The sequence below is a fragment of the Penicillium pulvis genome (assembly GCF_028828015.1).
Source record: "Penicillium pulvis strain IBT 33274 chromosome Unknown contig_10_segment0_segment0, whole genome shotgun sequence".
In the NCBI taxonomy this organism is placed as follows: domain Eukaryota; kingdom Fungi; phylum Ascomycota; class Eurotiomycetes; order Eurotiales; family Aspergillaceae; genus Penicillium; species Penicillium pulvis.
Window position 1 is genome coordinate 337,980 of NW_026643071.1, and position 27,044 is coordinate 365,023.

General features: G+C 47.4%; 10 protein-coding genes across 10 annotated transcripts; 6 read left to right on the top strand and 4 right to left on the bottom strand.

The window, feature by feature from the left end:
- Window positions 1–166: 166 nt before the first annotated feature.
- Window positions 167–2,280, bottom strand: N7503_000153 (uncharacterized protein; the record flags this gene model as incomplete). Its single annotated transcript, XM_057059714.1, has 5 exons — window positions 167–947; window positions 1,002–1,229; window positions 1,279–1,766; window positions 1,823–2,032; window positions 2,080–2,280. 5 exons carry the CDS (start codon window positions 2,278–2,280, stop codon window positions 167–169), a joined length of 1,908 nt encoding a protein of 635 aa, XP_056926637.1.
- A 1,197-nt stretch (window positions 2,281–3,477) lies between these two features.
- N7503_000154 (sulfotransferase family protein) lies at window positions 3,478–4,269 on the top strand (the record flags this gene model as incomplete). Its single annotated transcript, XM_057059715.1, has 1 exon — window positions 3,478–4,269. The coding sequence occupies one exon, from the start codon at window positions 3,478–3,480 to the stop codon at window positions 4,267–4,269; it is 792 nt and encodes a 263-aa protein (XP_056926638.1).
- Window positions 4,270–4,610: 341 nt separating this feature from the next.
- On the top strand, window positions 4,611–7,172 carry N7503_000155 (putative rhamnosidase B; the record flags this gene model as incomplete). The annotated part of the gene is made up of 4 exons (XM_057059716.1): window positions 4,611–4,640; window positions 4,691–5,167; window positions 5,218–5,936; window positions 5,987–7,172. 4 exons carry the CDS (start codon window positions 4,611–4,613, stop codon window positions 7,170–7,172), a joined length of 2,412 nt encoding a protein of 803 aa, XP_056926639.1.
- Window positions 7,173–7,534: 362 nt separating this feature from the next.
- On the bottom strand, window positions 7,535–9,730 carry N7503_000156 (uncharacterized protein; the record flags this gene model as incomplete). The annotated part of the gene is made up of 11 exons (XM_057059717.1): window positions 7,535–7,637; window positions 7,710–7,799; window positions 7,860–8,074; window positions 8,132–8,343; window positions 8,397–8,574; window positions 8,624–8,773; window positions 8,839–8,938; window positions 9,002–9,162; window positions 9,216–9,287; window positions 9,343–9,482; window positions 9,535–9,730. 11 exons carry the CDS (start codon window positions 9,728–9,730, stop codon window positions 7,535–7,537), a joined length of 1,617 nt encoding a protein of 538 aa, XP_056926640.1.
- Window positions 9,731–10,649: 919 nt separating this feature from the next.
- N7503_000157 (glycosyl hydrolase family 79 C-terminal domain-containing protein) lies at window positions 10,650–12,396 on the bottom strand (the record flags this gene model as incomplete). Its single annotated transcript, XM_057059718.1, has 7 exons — window positions 10,650–11,092; window positions 11,141–11,174; window positions 11,232–11,323; window positions 11,375–11,737; window positions 11,795–12,048; window positions 12,094–12,213; window positions 12,266–12,396. The coding sequence occupies 7 exons, from the start codon at window positions 12,394–12,396 to the stop codon at window positions 10,650–10,652; spliced, it is 1,437 nt and encodes a 478-aa protein (XP_056926641.1).
- A 411-nt stretch (window positions 12,397–12,807) lies between these two features.
- N7503_000158 (M81 family metallopeptidase) lies at window positions 12,808–14,319 on the bottom strand (the record flags this gene model as incomplete). The annotated part of the gene is made up of 1 exon (XM_057059719.1): window positions 12,808–14,319. The coding sequence occupies one exon, from the start codon at window positions 14,317–14,319 to the stop codon at window positions 12,808–12,810; it is 1,512 nt and encodes a 503-aa protein (XP_056926642.1).
- Window positions 14,320–15,000: 681 nt separating this feature from the next.
- On the top strand, window positions 15,001–16,928 carry N7503_000159 (uncharacterized protein; the record flags this gene model as incomplete). The annotated part of the gene is made up of 7 exons (XM_057059720.1): window positions 15,001–15,105; window positions 15,156–15,532; window positions 15,581–15,709; window positions 15,830–16,160; window positions 16,213–16,544; window positions 16,599–16,698; window positions 16,746–16,928. The coding sequence occupies 7 exons, from the start codon at window positions 15,001–15,003 to the stop codon at window positions 16,926–16,928; spliced, it is 1,557 nt and encodes a 518-aa protein (XP_056926643.1).
- Window positions 16,929–17,304: 376 nt separating this feature from the next.
- N7503_000160 (copper homeostasis protein CutC) lies at window positions 17,305–18,196 on the top strand (the record flags this gene model as incomplete). Its single annotated transcript, XM_057059721.1, has 2 exons — window positions 17,305–17,405; window positions 17,539–18,196. 2 exons carry the CDS (start codon window positions 17,305–17,307, stop codon window positions 18,194–18,196), a joined length of 759 nt encoding a protein of 252 aa, XP_056926644.1.
- A 453-nt stretch (window positions 18,197–18,649) lies between these two features.
- N7503_000161 (nucleobase cation symporter-1 family protein) lies at window positions 18,650–20,634 on the top strand (the record flags this gene model as incomplete). The annotated part of the gene is made up of 6 exons (XM_057059722.1): window positions 18,650–18,749; window positions 18,870–18,944; window positions 19,001–19,278; window positions 19,338–19,350; window positions 19,415–20,139; window positions 20,194–20,634. 6 exons carry the CDS (start codon window positions 18,650–18,652, stop codon window positions 20,632–20,634), a joined length of 1,632 nt encoding a protein of 543 aa, XP_056926645.1.
- Window positions 20,635–22,151: 1,517 nt separating this feature from the next.
- Window positions 22,152–24,387, top strand: N7503_000162 (fungal specific transcription factor domain-containing protein; the record flags this gene model as incomplete). The annotated part of the gene is made up of 3 exons (XM_057059723.1): window positions 22,152–23,556; window positions 23,606–23,658; window positions 23,740–24,387. 3 exons carry the CDS (start codon window positions 22,152–22,154, stop codon window positions 24,385–24,387), a joined length of 2,106 nt encoding a protein of 701 aa, XP_056926646.1.
- Between the last annotated feature and the right edge of the window lie 2,657 nt (window positions 24,388–27,044).

Here is a 27,044-nt window from a genome sequence, read left to right on the forward strand (position 1 = left end):
TGAAAGCAGTATTTGAAGGCACAAGAGAACGCTGGTATGACACAAGCGTATATAATGTGTCCTATATGGCAATTCGGTTCTGGAAATACCAGGTTTCCACAATCGCAGTCTCGACTGGAAATTGATTGACTAGTACGTTGATACCACCATAGCCGCAGCTTGGTGTTTAACGGCTTTCCCAAAATTGTGCATCAATCGCAACCAGTCGATTGAAAAGCTGATTTCGGGATCTCATACCTGTGAGGTGATATGTCTGCTCCAGATCATCGCCGCTGACTACAAGGCCATCTGCAGCCTCTTTACTACCAGCGGTCAATTCAACAATCAATTTCCGTTTCCACCCTAGACCTTCGGTCTTCTTCAGCTCCTTGATGCCAGTGACCGGAATCTGGAAGAGAACAGATCCTTTTTTCCGGCTTTCAATTCGCAAATCATCCAAGCCAGCAGATTGGTATGTTGTGAAATACAATATTGGGGGCTCCTTCGAATTATCAATCACAGCAGCGCCTCGCTTGCGCTCATATTTTGCGTCAAACTTCAAGGGTCCGAAGGGGGTTGCTGAAAACTGCCTGTTTTGCAGCATGGTAAGCAGGCCCCGCGTGTGGGTAGACCCTGCAATGGCCATTGCTCGGTCGAATGCAATATGACCTTGAATCGCCGTTGCGATTGTTCGACGAAGGAATTTGAAAAATTTGAACATTGTTCTTCGCTTCGGTTTTGTCTCGGGGAGGGAGATGTTTGAGTTGGACTTCTGCAATTCAGGGGAGGAGTCCTGCTTTGTAAGATCAGTCAAAGATGAAGCCTGGGATTTCTTGCGCGCGATTGGCCATGCCCGGTCCTTGTTGCCCACGGCTGGAGGAGGCGGTAGAGGTTCAGAGTTGATCTCCCCTATCCGCAGAAGAGTCAATGTGAGTTGAGCGTTTGTAGGAACACCAGCCAACAGGGTCCTGCAGTTTGGTCAGCGATAGATCTATTTATAGGTTACATGGAGATAGGAATACTTTTGTATATCCATTTGATCCTTCCAATTCGGAATTTTCCGGTTCAGGGTATCCAGCGTGTAGGTGAAAACTGGGTCTCCAAAGAAACCAAAGCCAATGGCGAACCCGATGATCTTGACAATCCAATAGCTAGAGGTTAGAGGTACCAACACAGATATCAAGGTCAGGACACCTGCAAGCTGTAACCGGGAAGTAAGTAGCAGAAATGGAGGCGTTGGAGACAGAAGACTATCATTGTCAGTAAATGGGTTTGTCCTGGCTGATCAAGATAATTTACTTGGAAAATTGCTCATAGATATCGGTGACATCACTCAATCCTCGCATCAACTTATCTGTTGCATGCGAGACCTTTTTCTTCATGGGCTTTTTGGTTTTGTCCTCTGGGGCATCGCCGTTCGGAGTCTCCGGGGCTTCTATGACTTCTGAGCTGTCGCCAAGAAGAGGCTGCTCGGGAGCCTCATCAACCACGGCCTGGCCGTACTTGGCCGCAGCGCTTTCCATCGCTACGGTAGCTAGGCTGTCGATCAAATTTCTCGCTTCCTGCTCAGCAGCCTCACCCTTGTGAGTCTCCGGTGCACCCGTGAGGCTGTCTAGAGATTCAGGTTGCTCTGTTCCCGATCCCTTCGTACTGGGAACGTCCGAATCTAAGGTTTCCTTGCTGGCAGGAAACATCCATCCACGGATGGACGGAACCATAATGAGGGAAATGATGACACCGCAAATGGTCGGAATGAGAACATCCAGAGCCCAACAAGCAAAATAGACCTGGATATTGTAAGCGTTCTGATGAGTGTATGTACACCAGGTAGGGCTTTACATACGATGCAGAACACAGTTGTCCGCCCAGACTCCTTCCATGATCGCAATCTGGTTATGTGCCGAAAGAACTCGATCACGCCGACAACGACCGATGTGTAAAACCGCTCGAGGGTAATGCGCAACTTTTCAGGCGGGAATCGCTCAACTTCCACACGATTCAGGTCTAATTTCTGGGATTTGGAATCTTCGACGGCTCGCACATGGTAGATTTGCTGTTCACATGTCAGCATTAAGTCTTATTCCTGTGGGGGCCACAAACCTTGTCGAATCGTCGAATCAGCATCCAGAGGTCTTCATTGGAAAGACCCTTAGCCAGATTTTCCTCCACTGTCCGGGATGAAGACTTCCATTGGGCACTAGGTCTGTGGTTTATTGGCTGGATTGGTCCGCTCTCAGGGGCCAGAACCAGGCTGTCATCCTCGTTGTTCAACTCTCCTGGTACATCGTGTTCATCGCTCATTCTCAGCGGCTGTAGTAAGCTCGCTGACTTTTTTTCTGCGGTATAAATGAGGGTTAGGTAAGTCTGGATAGCTTGACCACTCGGAGACTGTGGTGGTGAAGGGGAATGAGATGTTGACAAGTGTGGCTGATGTCATTCCCCAGTTTCTCTCTAGAAGCGGAGTCGTTATCGCCTATCTTATCGCCTTATCTGTACCCCACACGTGTTCCTGTCTCGCGTCGCGACCTTTGCTTTCAGCTCCGGAACCTTTAGTTTATTGGGACGAGTCCTACGATTGTTACTTAAGATGCCAGCAAAAACTCTCTCATATCTACCCATACAGTCGTTCTCCACCGCCCAGGGATTGGAGGTATTTCTCGAGCGCGAGCATATAACAGCGCCTGGGTTTTACCTCAAACTTGCAAAGAAGGCGTCGGGAATTTCTCGGTGTCTGCGCCACAGTGGAAGCTGCACTATTTTCCGTTGGATAGACGGTCGTACCAATGGATTCGATAAGAACTGGTGGCTGGGGCGGTACACCCTTTGCCGAGCGAAGAGCATTTGGTCCCCGAAGAATATCAATACAGTCAGTCGGCTAAAAAGGAACGGCCGCATGCGCCCAGCTGGACTGGCTGAAGTGGATGCCGCAAATCTGATGGCCGATGGGAGCGTGCTTATGCGGGTTCTGCCACTATCAGCATCCCTGCTGATTTTCAAGTTGCCCTGTCAGCGGTACCCACCGCCAAGGCCTTGTTTTAGACTTTGAATAAGACAAAACGTTACTCTATATTATGGCGCATTGAAATAGCATCACCCACATCTAGGGGGAAACGAATTGAGGCCATGGTCCAAATGCTCACAGAGAAAGGAGTCCTTACTTCATTGACCTCTGGAGGTAAACGGAAAAAGGAGCCGGATGACGAAGAGACCCAAAGGATTACCAAAAAGCGCCAAAAACACAACCATAATCCGCACATTAATTAAGCTTTGGACTCGTATCCTCAGCAAATCATAATAATTTGTTCGGCGCAGCCCAAAGACGACGGTGGTGTTGGGTGGCCTAGCAGCGCTAGTCTTGCAGCCGCACTACTGCTACTTTCGACCCGATTTTGGGGGCCAAGAAAGACCCCTTTTACGAAAGGGTAAAATATATCTAGCTACCTTCCCGCCTTAGCACGTCAGAAAGCCTAACTTATTGCCATATCACAATACGCCACCATGCGTTTCCTATCCGATGATCTCGCAATCGATCGAGACAACAAAGCCCCACTTCAGGTCCTTGGCGCAGGTCTGCCCCGTTGCGCGACAAGCTCTCTGCAAGCTGCCTTGGAATCTCAACACATGAATTGTACCCCGTGCATGCACATGGCACATATCGCACCTCATGCCGACCGTGGCGACATACTATTGGAAGCATTGCAGGAACCAAATAAGGAACGACGTCTCAAACTCCTTCACAGGATTTTCGATGGATTCCAAGCTACTTCTGACTTCCCGGGCTGTACCGTCGTCGATGACTTGATGGACATGTACCCCGATGCCAAGGTTGTGCTCAATTTGCGACCAGGTGGGGGCAATAGCTGGGAGAAATCCATCAAGCTCCTATCCTGGGCAAAGAAACCCTCCTACTATGCGCTCACCTTCCTTTGGAAAACAGATCGCAACCTACATGCGATGTGGGTTTGGTATGTCAAATATTGCATGGAAAAGTTCGGGCTAGCGGAAGAGGAAGTATTCACAGCAAAGCACTATGATGCTCACAATGCGTGGGTTCGGGCTGAGGCGGCTAAGCGTGGGCGCGAAGTTCTGGAGCACGAACCGAAAGATGGATGGGGACCGCTTTGCGCGCTCATTGGAAAGGCGGAGCCTGAGAATGAGCCTTATCCCCATCGTAATGATGCGGCTGAAATTCGCATGATATCTCGAGTCTTGTATGCCCGAGGCATTGTCTCTTGGCTCGCGGTGATTGGGGCAGCATATGGAACAGTGAAATGGCTGGGGTTCGTCTAAGGACCTCGGGAGTCTAACCTAGCTTAATTGAGCGACAGCTTGTCAAATTAGCAAGGCGTTTTCATAAGACGGAGTCAAATGGTGGACCGAACCGGATAAAAAAAAACATGATTGAACATTCCTATTTCGAATCCCGCCGTTCGGCTTCGCAATCGGAGACCTTGAACTATTGTAACCTTGTAAATACATGTTCAAAGGCCGGGGTGGAGCTCCGTATATGTGTCCGGAGGGATTCTCGGGCTAAAAAACTCCGAGTATTGTTGCCCCACCATATTGCGGGGGTACAAAGGGTGCTCAGAGCCCTGGTTATAGGGGAGATAAGGGCTTTGAAATTTACAATAATGGAAAAAAGAACGCCCGAAGAGCAACGGGTAATTTGCATTCTACCATTTCCCAGGCCGATGGTTGACTTTTGACATAGACCATCAACAATCTCCAAGACAACTGGGTCTGGGTCCCTGGCTGGATCGATTCCTCCACTATCAACACCGCCGGACGATTGGTTAGATTCACCCGGAACTTCAATTTGACAAAGCTGCCAACTCAGTCATTACTGCATTTCTCTGCCGATACGAGATACAAATTATTTGTCAATGGCACTCACATCGCCACTGGCCCTGCCCGAGGCAGCCCGTTAATCTGGTACTATGACAGCCAGGACATTGCAGCTCATCTGCAGGTTGGACGGAATGAAGTGGAATTTGTGGTGCTTCGATACTTTGCCTCTTCTCGTGGAGGCATGCCATTCGAGCGAACATCATTTCCAGGCTTGACAGCGGTAGGGTGTGTTGAAACAGCTACCGAAACTGTGAATCTTGAGTCCCTAGAGTCTTGGGTGGCACAGGTGGATGACAGCGTGAACTTTCCAACTGGACTTGTGGATGATGTCTTTCTCCACGTGAGTGTACCCCATCGTTACTTGACTTCCTCTCTAATGTGTGAATCCAGATCAATGAGCGTGTTGACCTCGTCAAGCACAGTCCCACACTGACACCGGTTCCATATAACATCAAGTGTGTCAATGGAGAGCTTTCACCTTGGCGCTTACGGCCACGTGTTATCCCAGTGCCGGAAACCCAAGAGGTGGCTATCAAAACTATGAAATTTTGCGACAGCCCTGTCCCTGCTGAAGAATGGACACGTTTTTTGACTCAGGGTCGCTTACTTACCCTGCCCGCTGGATCTAGCCATATGATAGAGCTACAGGCAGATGTTCACTCAACTGCGTTTCTGCGATGGGTCTTCAGAGGTGTCAAAGGGCCAACTGAGATTAAGCTCCGAGTCACATATTCCGAGGGATATGAATTGGAACCTCGTTCATACCCCTACTTTAGGTCCAAAGCCGATCGGCTAGATGCATCAAAGGGAGTCATTATTGGTCCATATGATGAGGTTGTGCTTGCTATTCCGGATACAGAAGACGTGAAATATGAGCCTTTTTGGTTTCGAACATTCCGAGTCATGCGTGTTGAGATCACGATCGGACCCGAGCCAGTCGAGTTGGTGCGCTTTGACGGAACCCAGGTGAATTACCCTCTGGCTGTCAAAGCTAGCTGGGAGAATCCTGAGGACCAGAGCAGTAGGGATATTTGGGATGTGTCAATTCGAACCTTGAGAAATTGCATGTTTGATGGTTACTCTGATTGCCCGTTTTATGAGCAACTTCAGTACGTTCTTCTACCGCGACAATTCCAACATTCAGCTGACACTTTTTCAGATACTCTGGAGACAGCAGATCAGTTGGGTTGTTCCACTATCTTCTATCCGGAGACGATAGGTTGATGCGACAAGCAATTACAAACTTCGCTTCTTCCATCACACCCGAAGGACTCACGCAATCCCGCTTCCCGTCCCATGTCCCCCAGGTCATTGCTGGCTTCCCACTTTACTGGATCCTCCAGGTGTGTGATCATCACCTCTACTTTGGTGATGCAAAATACTCTCGTTCCTTCGTCCCGCGCATAGACGGGGTCCTAGATTTCTTTGACTCGCACATCGATGAACAAGGCCTCGTGAGCGGAATTTCAGAGGATGTATGGCAATATGTTGACTGGGTGACGACCTGGGGCGCGACTGACGAACATCCCGATAAAGGAGTCCCAACGTCAGGTCGAAAGTCAAACAGACACACGTACTTCAGCATGCTTTATGCATACGTCTTGCGACAGGCTGCACGACTAGGCCGCGATGTCGGGCGACCCGGGAACGCTGATGAATACGATTCACGCGCCGAGGCACTGGTTTCCGCTATTCGAAAACACTGCTATGATGGCGAGTTCTTCACGGATTCGACGGCTGACATAGCAAGCGAGGACGCATATTCACAACACTGCCAAGTATTTGCTGTTCTTTGTGGAGCTGCGTTAACGGATGATCGAGAACGTATCCTGATGTGTTCGTTTGGCAACCCCAGATTTTCGAAATGCTCGTACGTGATGCGCTTCTATCTTCTACGTGCCTTGGCGGTTGCTGGAGACAAGGTGTATGAAGGCGTATGGAACGAAATGTGGGCACCATGGCGAAACATGCTCGCGAACAATTTGTCGACCTGGGAGGAGGATGATGTTCGACAACGGTCCGATTGTCATGCGTGGGGCAGTGTTCCGATATATGAGTACTGTACTGAAGTTGCGGGAATATCTCCCATCGCATCTGGATGCTCTAAAATACTATTCAAGCCGCGGCTTCACCTCACAGGGGCCATGCATGCGAAGGTTGCACTGGGCCACGATAATTTGGCGACTGTCTCTTGGACTACCGATTCTGACGGCATAATCAATGTGGTGCTTAACTTACAGAAGGCGGCTTCTGTTACCATTCAAGTGCCAGGTGCGGATTCGATGGAACAGGGTCTTGTTAATCTTGTCAATTTTGCCTACAAGCCCTTTCAGCCCTCATCATGATATGGGTGTACATAGAGTCCGGTCGCCTTTGATGCTTAGATCAATTGGTTTAATCCTTTGTCTTCCCTCTTCCTTCTTTGAGCTAGTTCTATTCCTAGAATATATGGTAGAAAGAAGACACTGTTGGAAAGCGAAGTCTGAATGTGGTCAATATAAATAGAACTGCCATTGCTACACACTGTCATTAGGCTATACAACACAAAGGAAGGGTGCGACTGGGCGGTATGAAAATCTTCTTGGCAACATCCTCCCTCCAGTTGCAAACACGTAATGGCTTGCAAAAAAACCATGTCACAACATAAACTATTTAGATACAGCCAAATAGAAACACATCCACCTTAGCGCTCTACCGGGCCTGTCAATTAAGCCACTATTTCCTTTTCAGCCAAGTGACCTGCATCTGCGCGCATTTGAACTTCAGTGACATGTCCCTTGAATTTCCGAAGGTTGACTTTCGTTTCGAATCTGTAAAGCCAGGCATGTTAATAATGCGCTCTTCAATACATGTCAACGTGATAAGGAAAGATTTGGACTCACAGTTCGTCAATTTCTGCAGGTGTGCGACGTGTCACTTCAGGTAAAATGAACCAAGCAATGACTACAGCCACAGTTCCGGTTCCGGCGAAGCTATAAATTAAGTCCTCGTTAGTGATATGTTATAATGTGAGTAGGTAGCTTCAGACGAACAAGAATCCCGTCTTAACACCCCAGTGCGAAACTGTTCCGTTATTGATCATTAGTGGGGTGCAGAAGCTGAACATGATCGCGACACCATTGGACAAAGCTAGAGCCCATCCTGCGGTTTGAGCTCGGAGACGCTGCTGGGGAACCTCAGCCGCGTACGCGTACCCGATAGCCGATGCACCGGTCGTAGAAAATGTGGCCATGCAAGCGAAGAAGATCTGAAGACGAAACGATTAGTAATAATCATAAGGATGTATTCGAAAAGCGAGAATTACCAATAGCGAGCTGGTTGCGGGCTTCGTGTAGTCGAAGCACCCAATAATACCAAGACACAAAACAGATACAACAGTCACTGCATAAGGGTAGACGGTTAAAGGTCGACGACCGAATTGATCAGTAAGCGTCACTGTCATAAGCATGGATAGAAGCTGGACACATGAGAGGATGACCGTCACCATGAACGGGTCATTGCTGCCAGCGTATTGAACTGAGAGCTTGTGTTAGTCGCAGGACATATTCAAATAGCTGACGAGGACTTACAAAAGTAGGTAGCGTAGCTGTTAAAGACTGCCAGACCCACAAACTGCTGTGTAATCTTTGGCCAGGATGCAATGAGGAATCGAATCAAGTTGCGACCTTTGAATACGGCCATCTGTCCCATTTCTGAGTTGCGCTCAGCGACCCGGCGTTCCTCCACCACGGTGGCATCCATAACGCTCTAAGAGAATGTTAGTGATGTCCGCCAAATGCAAGGATGAACGACCCACAATTTGTTCTTCGACATTGTATCCTTCAACATTACCATTGTATCTTTGCAAAATCTTTGCTGCGCGATCATTCTTTCCTTTGCTGACTAGCCACCAAGGTGATTCCGGAATTAGGAAAAAGATGATAGCGATAGTGCCGACCATCGCCCACTAATAGAAATTGTTAATAATTGTTCGTGGAAAGACTTCATAAATGCCAATATCATGTTGAAGACACCTGCCTGAGAGTAAATGGGGGTCCGGAAGTCCATAGGGTCGGAGGTGTTGAGCCGGTTGAGCGCCACCGAAGCAAAGATCTGACCAAGCACAAACCACCTATTTCGTAGAATATTAGCTGAGATCAGCCACCAACCGATAAAATGAAGATTTCGAACTCACAAGCTATAGGCATTGATATAGAATCCACGCAGTTGAGTAGGTGCGATCTCAGATAGGTAGAGTGGAAGTGTAGATTGCAACATGCCGACACCCATTCCCGAAAACAATTTCGCGACAAGCCAGTGCTGCCATTGAGTGGCAAAGGATTCTATAAAGACGCTCTAAAGAACAAAGTTAGTATGATCCTGAAGCGTCAAATATTCACATCACTTACGATAACGAGATCCACCCATATAAGGTACAAAGCAATCTTACGCCCATAGGCCTCCGTGACATACTGCAATAGCTGAAAACATTGTTAGCAAGCCATTCAAAAAATGATCAAAGGCCACAAAACTTACAATCTGTCCAACTGTTTGACCGGCCGATTGGATACCACCCCAAGCAGACACATATGGTCCTGGAATGATCGACGTCCCGGGAGAGGCAAATTGGGCGATGAATCCCTTGTTGGAGACGACTCCGCCATTCAGACTGATCTCTATTTAATCATCAGATAATGAACTGGGCTGCGCTGGATATTTGAGCCTTACGATATCCATCCAGGGAGGCACTGAACGATGCAGCCATAGCGACCAGCGAGATGAACTTGAACTGGCGAAGGGTTTGCCAGACCGAAAGATCATCCGACTTTGCTCGCATAATGGGCTGTTTCGATGGCTCATCTTCAACATTGTTTTCCACTTGAGCATCTTCGATGATTTCGCTTGTTTGCTTTGGTTCCTCCATGATGTTCTGCGAGTCAGGAGCTGAAGGGGTGAAATATGGTATGTCAATTCAGTCGTTGCGAAAGATTTGTGAACTTCAACAACTTATCCTTTAAGCTATTCTGGCCAAGTAGCTTGGCTTGTGACAGCCTTCAAAAATAAAGCGCACTAACTCCTAAGCTTCCCCAGAGATTGCGGGGTTCGTTATTTGTTATCACGGACTAGCATACTACAAGGAGCGATGGCTTGAAAGCCACCAATGCACATGACCAAAGTTGCGATGAAAAAAGGGGGTTTGAACAAATAAAAATTACACAATGCCGATAAAATCCCCGCACCGGCTACTGGAAGGAAGCTTCATTCCCCGATACAAGCATCTCAGCCCTGAACCTACCTTCACAATATAGCTAGACGGTCTAATTTCGATACCAAACTCCAAGCATCGGGTAATGACTCGGGTCTATATGTCCCGAGAGCGAGGACTAGTGCGCCTTCGAAAGCCAAAGGAGCGAATACTTCGCATCCCGAGGTTCAAGAAGGCCTCTTTGCATGCTCGCTAAATCGAATGTGGTGTTGTCAATGAACTCAGATATGCGATCTGGCGTTCTCGCTGCTTCAACGAATTCGACCTACAACCGGATGATATGACCAAGCTATAGAACATTAGCTAAGCGAAGTTGAATGTGATATCATCTAAAAGAAATGTTTTTGGCAGGGATCCACATCAAAATGGAAGATTTGAATGTGGGGTTCCCCGGATGTTCCCCGGACGTTCCTAGCGTTTACTTTAACGGGACATTTCCCGGTGGTTACAGGGTCATGAGGTTCACATTCCAATTCAACACGGAGCCTCCGCAATTCATTGATGGAATTATGAAAAGTTCTGTATCTACTGACAGGCCGTCATATTTGCCGTGAAAGTCCCAAGTTGGCCAGTGTATCTAAAGCTCAATCAGAAGGGCCTCCGACGCGCCCACCGTGAATGTCGCTTTACCCGAAGAGACCGTGGTAGTCTCAGTGACCTCATCGCCCATGAGGGTACAGTTGCCATTTCCAAAGTATTGTCCCGCAACAGTGGGGCTGTCCCCTTCGTCAACCCGTGATGTAGCGTACGAAGCAGTGAGTCGCTTGGCTGTCACAGTTGATGAAGTTAGGCCGCTCAGAACAAATGCTTGGGTTGATCGGGTTCCGCTAGTGTAGTACTCTGAGTTATAGAGAAGGACCCGAACAGGCGATCCTGATTTGTAAATGGCGTATGCTGCGAATGCTGTATCCCCGCTATCCAGTGGAGCAACTTGGTCTGCATTCGCAAGAGCCATTGTGGCGAAGTAGGCTCCAAAATACGGGGAGCCCATATCGTAGCGACCCCACCAGCAGTATTGACCTAAAAAGTATGAGTACCTATTCATATGGTGAGGGGGACAGAACTTACAGTTTCCGATCGTGCCGTGGTGGAAATAAAGCGACTAGGCCGGCGATATCAGTCAATTGTTCGGAAATCCACTATTCCATCGGCAGCATACCTTGGTACCCATGATGAGAGCTTGCATAACATAGTCCAAAATCCACAGACCGGCCCCAAAGGTCGGGCTTATTCCACCGCCGCCACCCGTCGCTATTTAAAGTAAGCCGGCAGTTCTTGAAGAAAGACATCATGGATAATTACCAGAGTTAGTTTCACCAAACACATGCTCCTTTCCCAAAGCTGTTGCAGCTGTAACTTCTGCCGCAAACTCCTCAATTTCAGACGCAATATCACTGTGACCCATGAGCGTCTCGAGGTCAGCAGTACTCGCAGACTGGGGGTAATTGTGTGAGCAATAATCTTTCACATAATCATTAGCATCCTCCTCAACCGCAGTAAGACCAACTATGCTCTCTGGAGATGTTCCAAAGTAAACACCGGCTGACGCAATATTCTCAATAGACAAGTTTCCGAATACTTCATCTTGCCACTTAACCTGAGACGCGTAGTCAGCTGCGGCAGTCCAAGAGGCACCATCCGCGATTGGGTCGGTAGAAGTGTAGACTAGGAAAGAAAAATTAGTTTTTCAATTTCTTAGGTGTTTCGAATGATTTGGCTGACAGGTGGGCTCATTGCCGAGTTCAATGGCGTAGAGGTTATCCATTTCTTCAACTGCGAGTTTTGCAGCTGCAATAGTATTGGAGATATCATCTAGACGGCGGTTGAGGCCTAAGGTCACATCTCCATCATAATCTGCAGCCAACGCGACAAACGGCGGTCCAAAGGTAAGAGAATCAGGTGCATCACCGGCAGCAGCTACGGTATAAGTGACGGCAGCAGACGATGAGGCATCGTACGTAGCTCGGTCCCTGTCGCTATTAATGGTCATGAGCATGTTTCTTCGTGATCAGAGTACTCACTGCGTAGTTCCACCTATACGGATGGGTGGCCAAACTCCGGTCAAGTCCTTGAAATTCTCCAGGCATTGCTGAGTCGAGGCGACATCGGTTACATACGCAGGGTATGCAAAGAATTCGAATCTGTGAGATAAGACACAATCTGCCAATTGACGTTGCTCTGCTGAAGACTTACGAGACGCCCACGGGGGCTTCGGTGAGCGTAGCACTCGCATTGGATGGCGGACTGGAGGGGATATTAAATGAAAGGCTCGCTGCCGACGAAAGGTTGTGCAAATAGAACAGCCCAATCAAATAAAGAAACATTTTGCCTGGAATTGATTCAAGATTTGAGAGTTATTTCCCTTTCTACACTGACTATAGTTGCGAGTACTGCTACCTAATTTATAAACATAAAATACCATATTGTGGGGAAATACATGTCCCTGACATATGGTCACATTCCATCGATTGCCGACAACCTGAAGTTTAGACCCCGACGCACTAGGTGGGGTATTCTTCAGTGATTGAATTTTTCCGATCGCCTCTCATATTTCAACTCGAATCCTCCAGTAGAAATCCAGAGCCTTGTGGGGTCAGATGATGGCTACAAAATGTCTTCATTCAAATCTATCTCTATTGATCCCGCTCCGGTGCACGGGTATACGGAGAATTTATGCTAAACTCCTACGCGGCTTGGCATATTCAGCCTGAACAAAGTGTCTGCAGGAGGCAACGCTAAAATGCCTCATGTGAGAAGGGGATCAGTTGGGGGGTCAGGTCGGGTGCCTCGGCAAATTCTCGATCATATGGCCACATTGGACGATGGATTCGAACATGACCGAGGCGAGGCAGGTCCTGATCAACGCCACCTGGGGTTAGGGCGAGCAGCCAATCAGAAGCCATATCAAACAACTCCGGCTCCAAATATCCAATCTTCACGAACACGATATCTACATGCCGTGGTGCAAGGTTGAGGCGAGTGAAATCATGTTCACGGTGGTAAGGCTTGCGTAACTTGGTTAAAATGACGAAGATACTTCCAACTTGAAGCACAGCCTCAACAGCGGCATCTTTGTCCCCATGTCTGATTGAATGAACACGTCCAGTCATAGTGATTGGGCCATCGTGGAGGTCATCGACTTCAGCGCCGGCTGTCACGGTAACCACAGCGCCTATCCCCGCTTTAAGAATTGTTTCAATTGCTTGCGGCCCTGGGAGGCTAGCATAGATAGCAGTTGGGCCAGACGAGGTTTTGAATTCAGGACGACCTAGAATTCGATTAAGACTCCAAGTTACGTCCCCAGCACCCCCAGCAGTGGGGTTGTCACCGGAGTCTGAAATGAAAAACGGTCGACTGCTAGACACCAGAGCGGCATCGATGCACTCCATGAGTGAACCTGTAGGGGCAACAAATTTGAAGTCCTTGCGTGCGTCCCAGAAATAATTTGCAAGTTTCTTCGCGCCTTCAGTGACACTATCTGCATTCCAGCCTGTAACAACCACAACGGCGTGATTACGAGGCTCATCGGCCCAGGCATAACCGACCCAAATTGCCGCATCCAGGATTCCATCTGTGGCTTCAACGCCTGAGACCAATTCGTAGAGCGACTTCGCAGGCTCTATGCGAGTGGAGGTTTGTTCCCCAGGTAGAAGAATTGGGATCGGAACCCAAGCTTTCAAAGGTCTACCCGGTCGTCCAGCTGGAGATTTCAACATGTCGACAAGATTCTTGCAAGCTCTTTCCTTGGTTTCTTGTTCGTCCTCGTGGGGTGCCATCCGATAGCAAGTAATGAGGTCAGTCTGGTGCACCAGTCGCTGGGAAACGTTTCCATGCAGATCCATCGACGCTGATACGATCACATCTGGGCCAATTATTTTTCTGATTCGCTGAAGAAGTTCGGCCTCTGCATCATCCATTCCTTCAACACACATCGCCCCGTGAATATCGAACCAAAGCCCATCGATGCTGGTAGTGTTCTTGATTTCATTCATCCGTGTGATAATTTCACTGGCAAGTTCCTCGAAGGATTCCCGGTCCACAATTCCACCGGGGAGAGCATGGCCGATAAGCGCTCCGTGCCAATTCGCAGAGTTCCCAAGCGGAGTACCAGGGTGAAGAAAGGCGTACTCATCGATCACCTCTTTGCCGCGCCGTGGATGGAATGCCGGCGCGAGTGTACGCGCAGGAGAAAAGGTGGATGTTTCGCATGCCAGTCCTGCGATCGCAATGTTGGGACGACCCAACATGGTGAGTCTCGGGTAGGTAGTTTGACTCGGTTGATACGAGCAAGATTGCGGGGTTGCGGGAGGTTCAACTTATTACCCCAATGCGATATGCAAATGGCCACGTGAGCGTTGAAAATGCAATCTTTCAACGTTGCACTGCCGATATCTGAATTTGGAGTGTTCAGTCCATGCAACGTCGCGTCGTGCCGCTCTCCGAGGCATTGACCCCGCTTTGTTGATATGCACTTCTGTTCTGATCCAAACAACCACAAAATACAGCTTTCTTCATTCCTTTTCCTTCGAACAGTTTGGAAGCTTAGTCCTGTGCGTCGCATTTTCTGTGTTAATAGTCCCGATGTTGTAATTCGCATTGTGTAAGGAAGGAGCAAAACCGGCAAGGGGTTCAAGAGTTGACGCCAAAAGCTTGGGAATGCTTGACAGCAGATAGGCAAACCTTACCCCCATAGCCTCGTATCTTTAATGTCACTGCCCCTACAGCGATCGGCTAATTCCCAATGAAACGTTCCTATCGCTTTGTTCTGTGATAAGGGAGATGCGGAGTTACCTACAAGACCTCGGGACTTTCCACAAAGTATATATCCCAGTTTCACCCACAACTGCCGACCTCGATCTGCCTCCTTGACAAGTAGCTCGTAGATTAATCTGTGCAAGCACCCTCAAGCCTACATCATACATGATCCAATGTTGAAAAAGACAGCAACCGGCACTTGGCTTCCCGCGTGGGTTCCAGAGACTACTTCAACTATCTCCATCCTGTTGCTTGTTTCCTCAGTCGTGCAATCTACAGTAAGCTCTCACCACCAGATCTACAAAGACTATACACTAAAGCTCTCCAGACGGGAGGCTATGACGGTTCCATGCTGAATGGTCTCAATATCCTACCATCCTACACCGGATATTTCAACTTGAACGATGGCACCACTGGATTAAATACTGCGTCCGTTTTCATTGGCGGATTCATTGGTCCACTGGTATCAGGTGTCATGGCAGACAGATTGGGCCGTCGCCCCGCGATTTTCTGGGGATCAGCTTTGACCATTGTTGGGGTTATTCTGCAGACGGCCGCGCAGAACATTGCCATGTTCGTGGTAGCCCGTATCATCCTTGGGTTTGGTTCTGCTATCTCTGGCATTGCTGGAGGTGTGTATTTTGCGGAAACATTCCCCAGTCGATGGCGCGCGTGGGGCGCTGGACTATTGAACGATTTCTTTTAGTATGTTGTCCACTCTCGTAGGCAACGACATGATTCTCACCGTTATAGCGTTGGAGCACTAATCGCAGCTGGAATAACTCTCGGCACTGGCCAGTGGCAGTCAACATGGGCATGGAGGGCCCCTTCGCTCTTCCAGGCTATCTTTTCCCTCCTTTGCATTCTTACCCTACCATTCATGTGAGTTCAAACAAGGTGGTCCTGTTCCTGGCTCTTCCCTTAGTTCTAGTCCCTTAGTTCTAGAAAGCCTTTCCAGGTCTCTGTTTTGGTGAATTTCACTGGGCTAACGCGCTACTTCAGTCCTGAATCCCCTCGGTGGCTCGTTCGTCAGGGACTTTATGCGGAAGCTAGAGTGTCCGTGGCGCAGACAAACGCAAATGGAAGTTTGTCTGATCCGGTCGTTATCGCGATATTCAAAGAGATTGTTGATACCTTGAAGTGGGAAAAGGAAAACGTGCATGACATGACCGCTATCGAGATCTTCCGATCTCCTTCGGCCAGAAAGCGACTGCTTATTGGGATGTCTCCAGGCCCATTCTCATGTATTGCTGGAAACATCATCGCGTCATACTATTTCGGGTCTGAACTTGACACGGCTGGTATTACGAACACGAACGATCAGCTCAAGGCAGTAAGTCCTCCGACTTTACATTTTACAGCAGCTCAAACCGCTTACTTGTCAGAATGTCGTACTGAATGTTTGGTGTCTCGCATGCTGCCTTATTGGTACTCATCTGACAGCTAGATGGGGGCGGAAGCCCACAGCGATGCTCTCCCAGATACTGCTGAGCGCATGCCTGTTCATCATTGGCGGGCTATCGAAAACATATGCATCTAACCCACACGGCGCATCAAGCTCACTTGTATATGGCAATGTCGCGGTAATGTTCCTCTTTCAAGGTTTTTACTCTATCGCGTGGACCCCGCTTCTTTATCTCTACCCACCTGAGATCATGAATTACTCTATGCGCGCGAACGGAATGGCGTTCTCATCATTTGTTCTAAACGCATTCGCGTAAGTTACACCTCGAAGGTTAAACTGAGTTTGTCAATGCTAACAATAAATCAGCCTTGTCTTCACCTTCATAATGCCTATTGGTCTGGGCAACATCGGTTGGAAGATGTACATGATCAACGCCTCGTGGGACCTGGTTATTCTTGGTCTTATTGTACGTATCTTATGCATGTGCGATCCAATCAATGCTAATGATGTTAGGCATATTATTGGGTCGAAACAAAGGGGAAGACTCTGGAGGAGATTGACGAGCTCTTTGAAGGAGAGAAACACTCCTCGGTGCCGGATATCGAGAAGATCCGACGCGGCCAGAAAGAGATTGACACAGATGTAGTTGAAGAACAACTGACTGCGGAGCTAGGCCCTGTATCGACGAAGCATTAAATTGGATCTTAATGCTTCGAGAATTGAGAGTGGAAGTAGAGCAATGCTTACGAGTAGTGCCAGCGGCTCGCAACCTACTAATTCAAGTTTCGTAACTTTAATCTTTTCCCGATCAGTATCCTATGCCATGAAGTTTGAACTATATAAATAAATGCATCTAGGTTCCTTTTCTACCATTTATTCAACGCTTTCCAAGGGGGGTTTCTTACTTAATGGAAGTGTAGTGAGAGCGCCTAACTTAATTAAGCTCCAGGGGATGATTAAGCTTCGGGGGCTACCTATTCACTTGGCGAGTGCAGCTCTGTTTATCCTTCCACTTCTCCCTTCGTTCAAGAGAGAAACCCCTGCTTTCAATGCAGTTGGATCATATTTAATCATGGATAATAGCCAAGGGTTAACAAGGCCCTTGTTGGAGATTGCCTGCTTCAACGGCGAGTCGGGAATCCGTGCAGCAGAAGGGGGTGCTGATCGAATTGAGTAAGCCGCCCCGCACCATCCTTGCAGTTGCACCTCTCACGTGTGACGCCTTCAACTCAAGGCTTGACTTGAAACTCGGCAACCCTTTTCAAAATGACTCGTACTTTAAGTCTCGAACTGATTGAAATTATAGATTATGCTACGATTACACGTCTGGGGGTCTTTCCCCTGATCCGGCGGTACTGACTCTATTGAAATCCCAAGTTTCGATTCCAGTCTTTGTCATGATTCGTCCACGCGCCAACGACTTCTTTTACAACGATGACGAATTTGGAGTCATGAAATCTACATTGATCACGTTACGAGAGTCAGGTGCGGATGGATTTGTTTTTGGCATTCTCAATCCAGTTCCGTTGGATAACCCTGCATGTCCATGGATCGATGTCAGCAGAAATAAGCAACTGGTTCAACTCGCAGGTGATAAGCCGTGCACTTTTCATCGCGCTTTTGATTGCATCCCCGAGCAATATTGGGGAACCGCGCTTGGGGAGCTAGCAGAATGCGGCTTTGCTTCAATCCTTACAAGCGGGGGTCCGTCGGGAGATACGGCCATCGAGTGCATTGACAAGCTCGCTGAGTTATTCCAACAGGCGGACTTGACCCAATCCCAATTGTTGTCTAGCCTTCGAGTGCCTGAGATTATCGTGGGCGGTGGTGTGAGATCGTCTAATATTCGATTACTGTGGGAGAGGACCCACGGACGAGCGTTTCATTCCAGTGCATTGGTTAATAGCAGCGATATTGTTGCGACTTCCGAGGTCACAACACTGAAAAATTCGCTAATTGGGTGATCGACCTGCAGTGTATTAATCTCCTCATTTGCCGAAAGATTCCACTTTTTCCAAGTAATGTAGTCTCTCATTCCTTAGCAAGTGGTGTATAATGTCTAGGCCGATCTCGTCCGTTGGCGACCTCGAATTACCTAACGAAAATTCATATTGCGGAGTATGTGGAGACGTGATAAGGTCAATGTTTACCTGTGCCGGTCAACACATCATAAATGCGGGGTTTAGGTTCACATGGAACACTTGTGACGGTCGGAGAATGAGAATAAATGCTCATTGTAAAATAAAAAAAAAGGATGCTCGGTTCGTCTCCGCGGGTCGAAGCTGTAGACTAGAAATCTTGCATCGTGGACATATAAATTGGTGGTTATTGCCACTGGCTATCAGAAGCTGTGGAATCCGGAAAATCCATCTGCATTGCATGAAAAGGTGAATAATTGGTTTTTCTACCCACTCAACATGGGCCAGTTCAAATATTGGCTAGGGACGTTGCAAGCTCCCACCGAGCCTGGACTGACAACTGCCGAATTGATGTTGACCAACGATGACCTTCGACCAGGTGAGACTCACTGAACAAAGCATTCTTCTTTGCAGGATCCTTGACAAAGATCCAATACGCATTCTTTAATCGTCCATATTACATTCCTCTACTAATGCGGGCTCTAACCCTCATGAACAGTCGAACCAGAGCGCCGTCAATGGAAATGGCTCAATTTCGTTGCTTTTTGGATCGCAGACTCTTTGAACGTGGTTGGTAGCCCATTTTGCTTTCCCAAGGGTCATGATTGTTTTTCTCATTTACTGGCCAAGTTGGGGACCGAAGCGCTCACACATCACCATCTTTTTACCAGAACACATGGATGATTTCATCTTCAATGATAGTTGATGGACTGTCCTGGTGGCAGTCTTGGCTATGCGTGTGGATTGGCTACAGTCTTGCCGCGATATTCGTTTGTCTGCTGGGTCGTATTGCCACAATTTATCGAATCCCCTTTGCTGTCACAAACCGAGCCTCATTTGGAATATGGGGCTCTTTCTGGCCTATTCTCAACCGAGCAGGTATGGCTGTGATATGGTATGGAGTACAAGTAAGTCTTGGATTAATCGGTCTGGACCTTGATAACACGGAAAAGGCTGACTTTGATAGACATATCTTGGAGGTGAGTCTTTGCAGGAAAGATATTTCCAACAATGATGATCAATACTGAGTTTCCGTATCTAAAGGCGAATGCGTGACATTGATGATCCAAGCTATCTGGCCAAGTTACGCATATCTCCCCAACACTATGCCCGCCAATGCGGGGGTGACGACGAAGCAGTTCGTCAGCTTCTTCCTGTTCTGGCTGGGATCTCTTCCTGCACTGTGGTTCCCAATCTACAAGATTCGGCATCTGTTCACGGTGAAGGCGTACTTTTCACCAGCATGTGCCATCGCCTTTTTTGGTTGGGCGATTGCTCGCGCCCACGGACTTGGCCCCATCATGACTCAGTCTAATACCGCCCATGGCAGTGCACTTGCCTGGGTATTTGTCAAGAGTATTATGAATTGTATCGCCAATTTTGCTGCCTTGGTGATCAATAATCCTGACTTTGCGCGATATGCAAGCAAGCCAAAGGATGCCCTGTGGCCTCAATTAATCACTATTCCAGTAGGATTTGCAGTCACTTCCTTTATTGGAATTGTTGTATCCTCCTCTGCAACCGTCATCTTCAACCAATCTGTCTGGAACCCTTTGACTCTCTTAGGAATGTTTTTAGAAGATGCCAGCTCGGCAGAGAGATTCGGGATCTTCGTCATCGCCAGTGGCTTTGCTTTGGCGCAGCTTGGTACGAACATTGCTGCCAACTCGGTATCTGCAGGCACTAACTTGACTGCTTTGCTGCCACGATTCTGTACAATCAGACGAGGAGGTTATATTTGTGCAGCCATTGGGCTTGCTATGTGCCCCGTAAGTCATCTTCAATCCCTAACTCGATTTTATCGAAGCTGACACCAAAAATAGTGGACACTGGTTGCGTCGTCTAACAAGTTTACTCTCTACCTCTCCGCGTACTCCGTTTTTCTATCAGCAATTGCCGGTGTCATGGCCAGCGACTACTACTTAGTACGCAAGGGCTATCTCGACATCGAAGATTTATACAGTGCGCGCAAGGATGGCGCCTATTACGGAATTTACGGAGTCTCATGGCATGGGTATGCAGCCTACTTTTGCGGCATTCTGATCAACATTGTTGGTTTTGCAGGTGCCGTAGGGGTCAATGTGCCGCAGGGGGCGGTATACATTTACAACATCAACTACTTTTCTGGGTTCATTGTATCGGGAGCAGTTTATTGGCTTCTCGCCAAACTAGTCCCTCTTCCTGCAACGAGTGAGAAGTGGAATGAAGTCCCTTACGAGATGCGTCTGGATGTCGATGACGAGAAGAAAGTGGAGGAAGCCTGAGTGGGGGGTATGGGGCGTGGAAAGTGGAAAGTGGATCGATAGGGGTCAACCTCGGAGCATTCCAGCCGACATCGGCCATTGAGGAAGAGTACATATTGCAATCGAGTAACAAGAGGGATATCATGTATCCTTCAGTCAATTGAAGAAGATCATTCCCCAATGAAAGCTCTCGCCCGCGTGACGGGTTCTTGAGCTCTGCCCACGGTAATTCGCAGTAATTGTCCCTCGGGTCGGCTCAATCCTTCAATTGCCTCATTTTGACTAGCATCATGTATTAGCGACAGGATGAACACTCCGCAATGCATGACAAGCTTAGTCTACAGCCTCTTCCGTCATGCGATCGCACGTGCAGAGTCAAATTTAGCCATACGGCTATTTACTTCCCGCGGAAAACATATTTATCTAGTAAGCCCGCATCCCCGGATCGACCCCAAGCTTGTCCTTATATTTTGATCGAGTAATCGATTCAAATATGACCCCAATTTCCCTTATCGAGGTTGCTCTCACAAATTCACATCGAGTAATTGATAGAAAATCGAATCCTCTTTGCCAAGAACTGTTGCATTTTGAGTTTTCATCGAGTAATCCCAACGCTCTCTTATCGTGTTTTCTCGGTCGAGTCCACAGCAAGAATGCTTCTGACGAATGACGCTTCGTTCTAGACAGTAGCATCATCATGGCCTCGTTGGTCTATGATTTGCTGTTTGAACCGATGCCGCCCTGACCATCAAACAATCCCCGAGCAGGTCCACTTTTGGGCTCTTAAAATCTCTTGTATTGGCGGGATAATGCAGTGTAAGAATATATGCGAAAGGATAGAACTTCCAAGCTAAAGCATCACCATCATCTTTCTCTGTTTGGATCCAATATATTATCGGGACTCGTTTGTTGATTTGTTCGACATGCCTGAGGCCATACATCCCTTGGGAGCGCCAGAATCGGTCTCAGCGTCAGGCCAATACCAAGACGGGCATCCTCACCAGCCGAAAGACAAAGATCTTCAAGGAATCAAAATAATCACTGCTTTCTCTCCGCCAGCAGACTCAACGAAAGAACACTTGGTCCCAGCCTCATTCCGCAATGTCTCGGCTTGTTACCGCTGTCGGTTGCGAAAACACAGATGTGACCCATCACTTCCACGATGCCAACCTTGTGAAAGGGCCCGAGTGAAGTGCGTCGGGTATGACCCAACAACGAAACAAGAGATTCCTCGAAGCTACGTTCACTTTCTGGAAACCCGACTCAATTATCTCGATACGCTGCTACAACATCACAATATTCAAGTCAAACCAGTCTCCGCCTTCGATGAGTTTGACTCAAATAGCGAAAGCACTGCACGTGAACACATTTCGCCCAGCAATTTGTGCGAGCAGCGAAGCCAGAATGACACGCAATGTTATCAGCGTTCCGAAGAAGCACGTATCCCAAAGGATGAAATATCCTCCTCCTCGGTGTTAAGAAACTTCCCAGCCTTCCGTAGCGATTCAAAATGTGAAGGCTCTTCTACAAACATAATCATGAATCTGCTCTCTGGAAGTTCGATGAGACGCAAAATTTTGAAAGGCGGCAGGAACGGTGAAAACGGAATCAGAAGCTCAATCCATTCTTCATTTCTTGGTTTATTTGCTGGCAAGTCGAATCAGGGACGCACAGAGCTCCCCCTTCGAAAAGAAGCAAATATACTGGTGAACCAATATTTCGAGTTTGTGAATATTTTCACACCAGCCCTGCACCGTGATGATGTTGACAAAATAATTGATCATGTCTACTCGAATCAGGGGGATGAGAAAAAACCTCGAGATATGTACGTTCTTCATATTGTTCTTGCTATTGGTGCTGCCATCAAGCGCGAGCCTACACAGCAGAAAGCTTTGTCACATGAGACAAAGCAGTGGCAAAAAACATCAACAGGGAAAAGGCGAAAGGTATCGAGTACTTCTCAAATATCAGAAGCTCATGAAGCTTCAGCTATGATATACCTAGAATCATATTTGGCACTACCGCCATCTTTAGGCCTAACAAATTCTCTCGAAGAGCTACAAGCCCTAGTTCTTCTATGTAGTCTTGCTCTACTAAGACCAACGGCACCCTCTCTTGCTAACCTGGTCAACACGGCCATGCGTTCGGCTACAGATTTACGTCTTTACTCTGATTGCAGCATCAGCACCACACTTCGGACCGAGTTCCCCAGCTGTGATCTCACCAGGAGGAAGGCCATCACTCGGGTTCAAGATTTGTGCCGTCGTCTGTGGTGGTGTGCATACAGTCTAGACCGTCTTATCGCTCCGTGTTTGGGTCGACCGTTATTCATTCCTGATGAAGTCGTAACCACTACACTTCCAAATATTGATGATGATAGCTCCCTCGCCAGACTCGGATTCATCAGGCCCTCAAGGAGCTCGGCTACCTCTAATTACGTGACTAACCATCATCTGAGGCTGCGGCGTCTGCAATCTGAGATTCACTGCAAGCTTCAGTATCAACATGCTCTACGTGATAGTCCCAACCGATCTGTGGATTCGCCCCGAAATTCAGCCACTCTCACTTCACACTTCACCACTTTCATATCATGGCGAAGAGACATGACCGACAGAATGGACGAATGGAAATGGTCTATCCCTTATTCCTCTGTGAGCGGTCGCTCCGCCTGTGATCTTCTATTGGAGCTTGGTTACTGGCAAACCATCATTACGCTTTATCGCCAAAACATAGCGATTCCTAGTCAGTTGGTTGGAATGTCATCTACCCATGAGTCCAGAAGTAAGCAGATGCAGATGATGGATCAAACCTCCGAAGAAGTCGAAGTTGTGCATTCAAGAATGGACGAAGCGTGTCAGAACGTTATTCGAATATACCGTACACTGCAATCTATGGACTTGATCAACGTTGCATACTTTGCGGAGGACCGAATATTCATTACAGGTAAGTTAGGAAACCAATCTTATATATACAGTTCTCTAATTCTAAAAAGGATGTCTTTTCTTGTTCATCATCTGGAATTCAGAGCAGGTTCGTCGCAGTTTGGTATGTGTGTCCCATTTGCCCTGCATTATCAGTCTTGTTTACGAAAGTGTTAACTCTAACTTGTGACTCTTTTGTCATCAGTCATTCCAAAGCCTTGACAGCATAGTCCTAACGGTCACCGCTGTTCTAGAACAAATGTCAAATCAGTCTCCCACTGCGAGGATATCTCGGTCTGTCTTCCAGCAAATGAGTGTTACGACCATCCAATACTTTTTATCTACCAAGGACACAGACTATGATTCCATGCCTCTCTCAAATGAGCATCCCGAAATTTTGACGCCAAAAAATACATCTCAAGACACACCATCATCATTCACTTCTGACTCAATTGACTATTGGAAGCCTCAATGCTCATCCTTGAATTTTCTCGAACAAATCACCCTATCCCTGGATGCCAAAGTGAGGTTCGAGAACGAAAAATCCCACAATTTGATTGTAGAATCCATTCAATTACCATACAGCTTTGATAGCCCTCATCTGCTGTCACAAACTGCGACGGGAATGCAAGATACGGAAGGCTTCTCCAAATTGCCCTTTGGCTCAAGTGTTTCAAAGAGAAACTCTCAGTCAACAGATAATGACTTGAACTCTTTATACGGTACCTCATTTGGCTTCATATTGCAAGACCAACAGTCTTCAAGTTCCGACATGTCAATTCCTCGAATTGATGATGACTTATTGGGGGACTTTCTTGTTGGATGGGCTGATTCTGGGTCACCACAGGATTGAGGACTAGTTTCCAGACTTTGATAGGAGTATTTGCACGGGTACTTCAAGTCATCAGGCTCTGCATGTATGGAAGGTTTTCTTTGACTTGGTAGTCAGTATGCATACAATTTTACAGGTGAATGATATTAAGTCAATTTTGCAAAGCTTAAACTGAAATCTAAGCGATTGATGTTCGCCTACTGAAGATGTCTTTGATGTCGAGGTTGAGACGGTGCTGGACCAAGCCCCCACAGTAAGCTTTTTCCCTAATCGCCCCAGACACCACTCTCTAATGAATCCGGCAGATCGAATTCAATAAAAGGTATCACATTATCACATCTAAAACCGTAAAAGAAGGCTGTGGCTTCGAGCTTTCCCAATTCTCGTGAAGGCGGAACGGTTACTATGCTCGCTGCTGGGCCCAAGTCTCAGGCAACCTTTCCGAATTCCGGGATAAAGCGAGAGAGGGCCAGATGCGGAATGGCGATAACTGTAGCCTGGTGGCCTAGGGGCCTGACGGGAGGTAGAAGGGTACCATTGCCTATGCGTTGCAGGGCGATGCCACTTCCATCGGCGCAATGCCTGACAGTGTCGAGAACGAGAAGTTCTTACGCTTCACAAAATTGTCCATTGTTGACCAAAGAAATGTGCCTACATAGACTTACTATCTTACAGACCACCTCGTTAGTTCTATTAGATAGAATGTTTGAAGCAATGACAACCATAGGTGGCAGGAAAAATCATTCTGATCATTGTCAGTTGCTACTATTTAAATAGAAGAGACTTACAACGCTCATTGCACTTGTTAAACATTTCTCCTTCAATTATTCACAAGACGCAGCCAGTACCTTTCAATGTATATTGTGAGCTATATTGTCATGCTGAGAATTCCCTAGCTAGTCAGCTTATTTTGAATATCAAATTCGAATACAGAATGGCTCGGACACCTCAGTGACATAGCTTAGTTTTTTTCAATTGCAGCCTCCAGCTACATGACTTGTGTTATGCTTTAATCCCCAGCTTGGCGTATTTAGGCACTCAGTGAGGGCTCATTGGGCCTCATTGATTGGCCACGTGATGAAACTAAGCACACTGCGTAGCTCACTGAGTATGGGCGCCTTCGTAACGGCGGCAGCACCTAGCATAGGGGATTGATCTTTAGCCAAACTAAAAGTTTATGCAAACTTAAGACTTGGAGCGTTCTGAGACAGGCATAAGGGTATAAACGCTAAATTTATAGCATTTCTGACTTGTAAAAAACCGAGGCCCCGATTATTGGAAGACAGAAAACGGTTAGAAGATTTGATTTACAGCTAGCGTGACTTCATGGGAGAGGTTTAATTAGTAACTTTCATTACCCACGCTTCCAAGACAAACAAAGGCTTGTCTTCACGGGGTGGTATAAGCTGCAAATGAAACAGAAGAAAAACAGAACTGTACCTATTGAAGCCTAGTATAGGTAGACGTTTCGCTGCAGAATTCCACCTACTACAGCAAACCCCTGCTTAATTTGTCGATATATGAACTGTTAAATACATTCTGAATAAGCGCGGATCACTCTCTTACCCAAGCCTTATCATAATATTCTAAGCCTTGTAGTCTAGAATTTATCTGAGGCGGCCTAAAGAAGTGGAAATTGAACTGTAACCTTCTATCTTCCGTCCTGGTGATCCCACATACTGCCCCTGTAGCGTCCATGCGAGATACCTGACCAATCACTCCACTGGACCGTCATTTCCGGCTTATCATGCGTAGATATCTTGGAGCCTGTGCACGCCTGTCTACGGGAGTAACCTCATGCATTAGGCAATCAAGACTCCCATGTAATCCCCGCTCACCAGTGACTGACGAACTCCAGGTCTCCCAATTTCGTTCTAATCTGTCATAAACATATTCTTCCTCTCCTTATTCAAATGCTTTCATCATCATAAGCAACATTAACACAGACAGCTAACTTTTCGGGAGCTTCTCTGTCAACTTCCTATCCGCGTACCCCTTCGCTGGACTTGGATATCTCTGTTTCTGAACACCATAACAATATCTGCTTCTCTTTCCGGTAACCATACATATTGCTTCAGATCAACTTTGAATGAGCTTAGCTGACGCCGGCTTCCTTCTAACCCCGCTCATTTCACTTTCTGAGGGGCATTTTCATGAGACGGTTTTTCTTACTCACATACTCGTTATACTGCGACCGACGCTTCCCAACCAATGGGGCTGACACGCTGTGTCCTCACCAAGACAACATTTCTTTCTGTTCGAGTTATTTAACGTTGCGACCTTTCTTTTACAAGATGGCTTGTCGTATATATGACGGATGGAGTGACTATGTGGCACGAAATCTTTTGGAACAACACCTACCGGCCTACCGCTTCTCTGCACAAGTAAGCAACTGCATCTTCAAACCCTCTCAGCAGGAATCATCAGTCATTCGTCCCTTGAAACAAGAATGCATACGCGCCCATCGATGAGAATTCACAAGATATTGTCTTCAATAAACCTTTTTCCCACATCAGACTCGTTTCCACTTCGTTGAACAGTCAAAAATGACACTATTCTTATGGGCAGTGGCACATGGCAATATTCAATGACCTTCCTCGCTGGATCAAAGTCCCTTACGTGAATAAAGGACCATGTGAAGGCTTCTGACAAAGACAAAACCTCGCAGAATAGTCTAC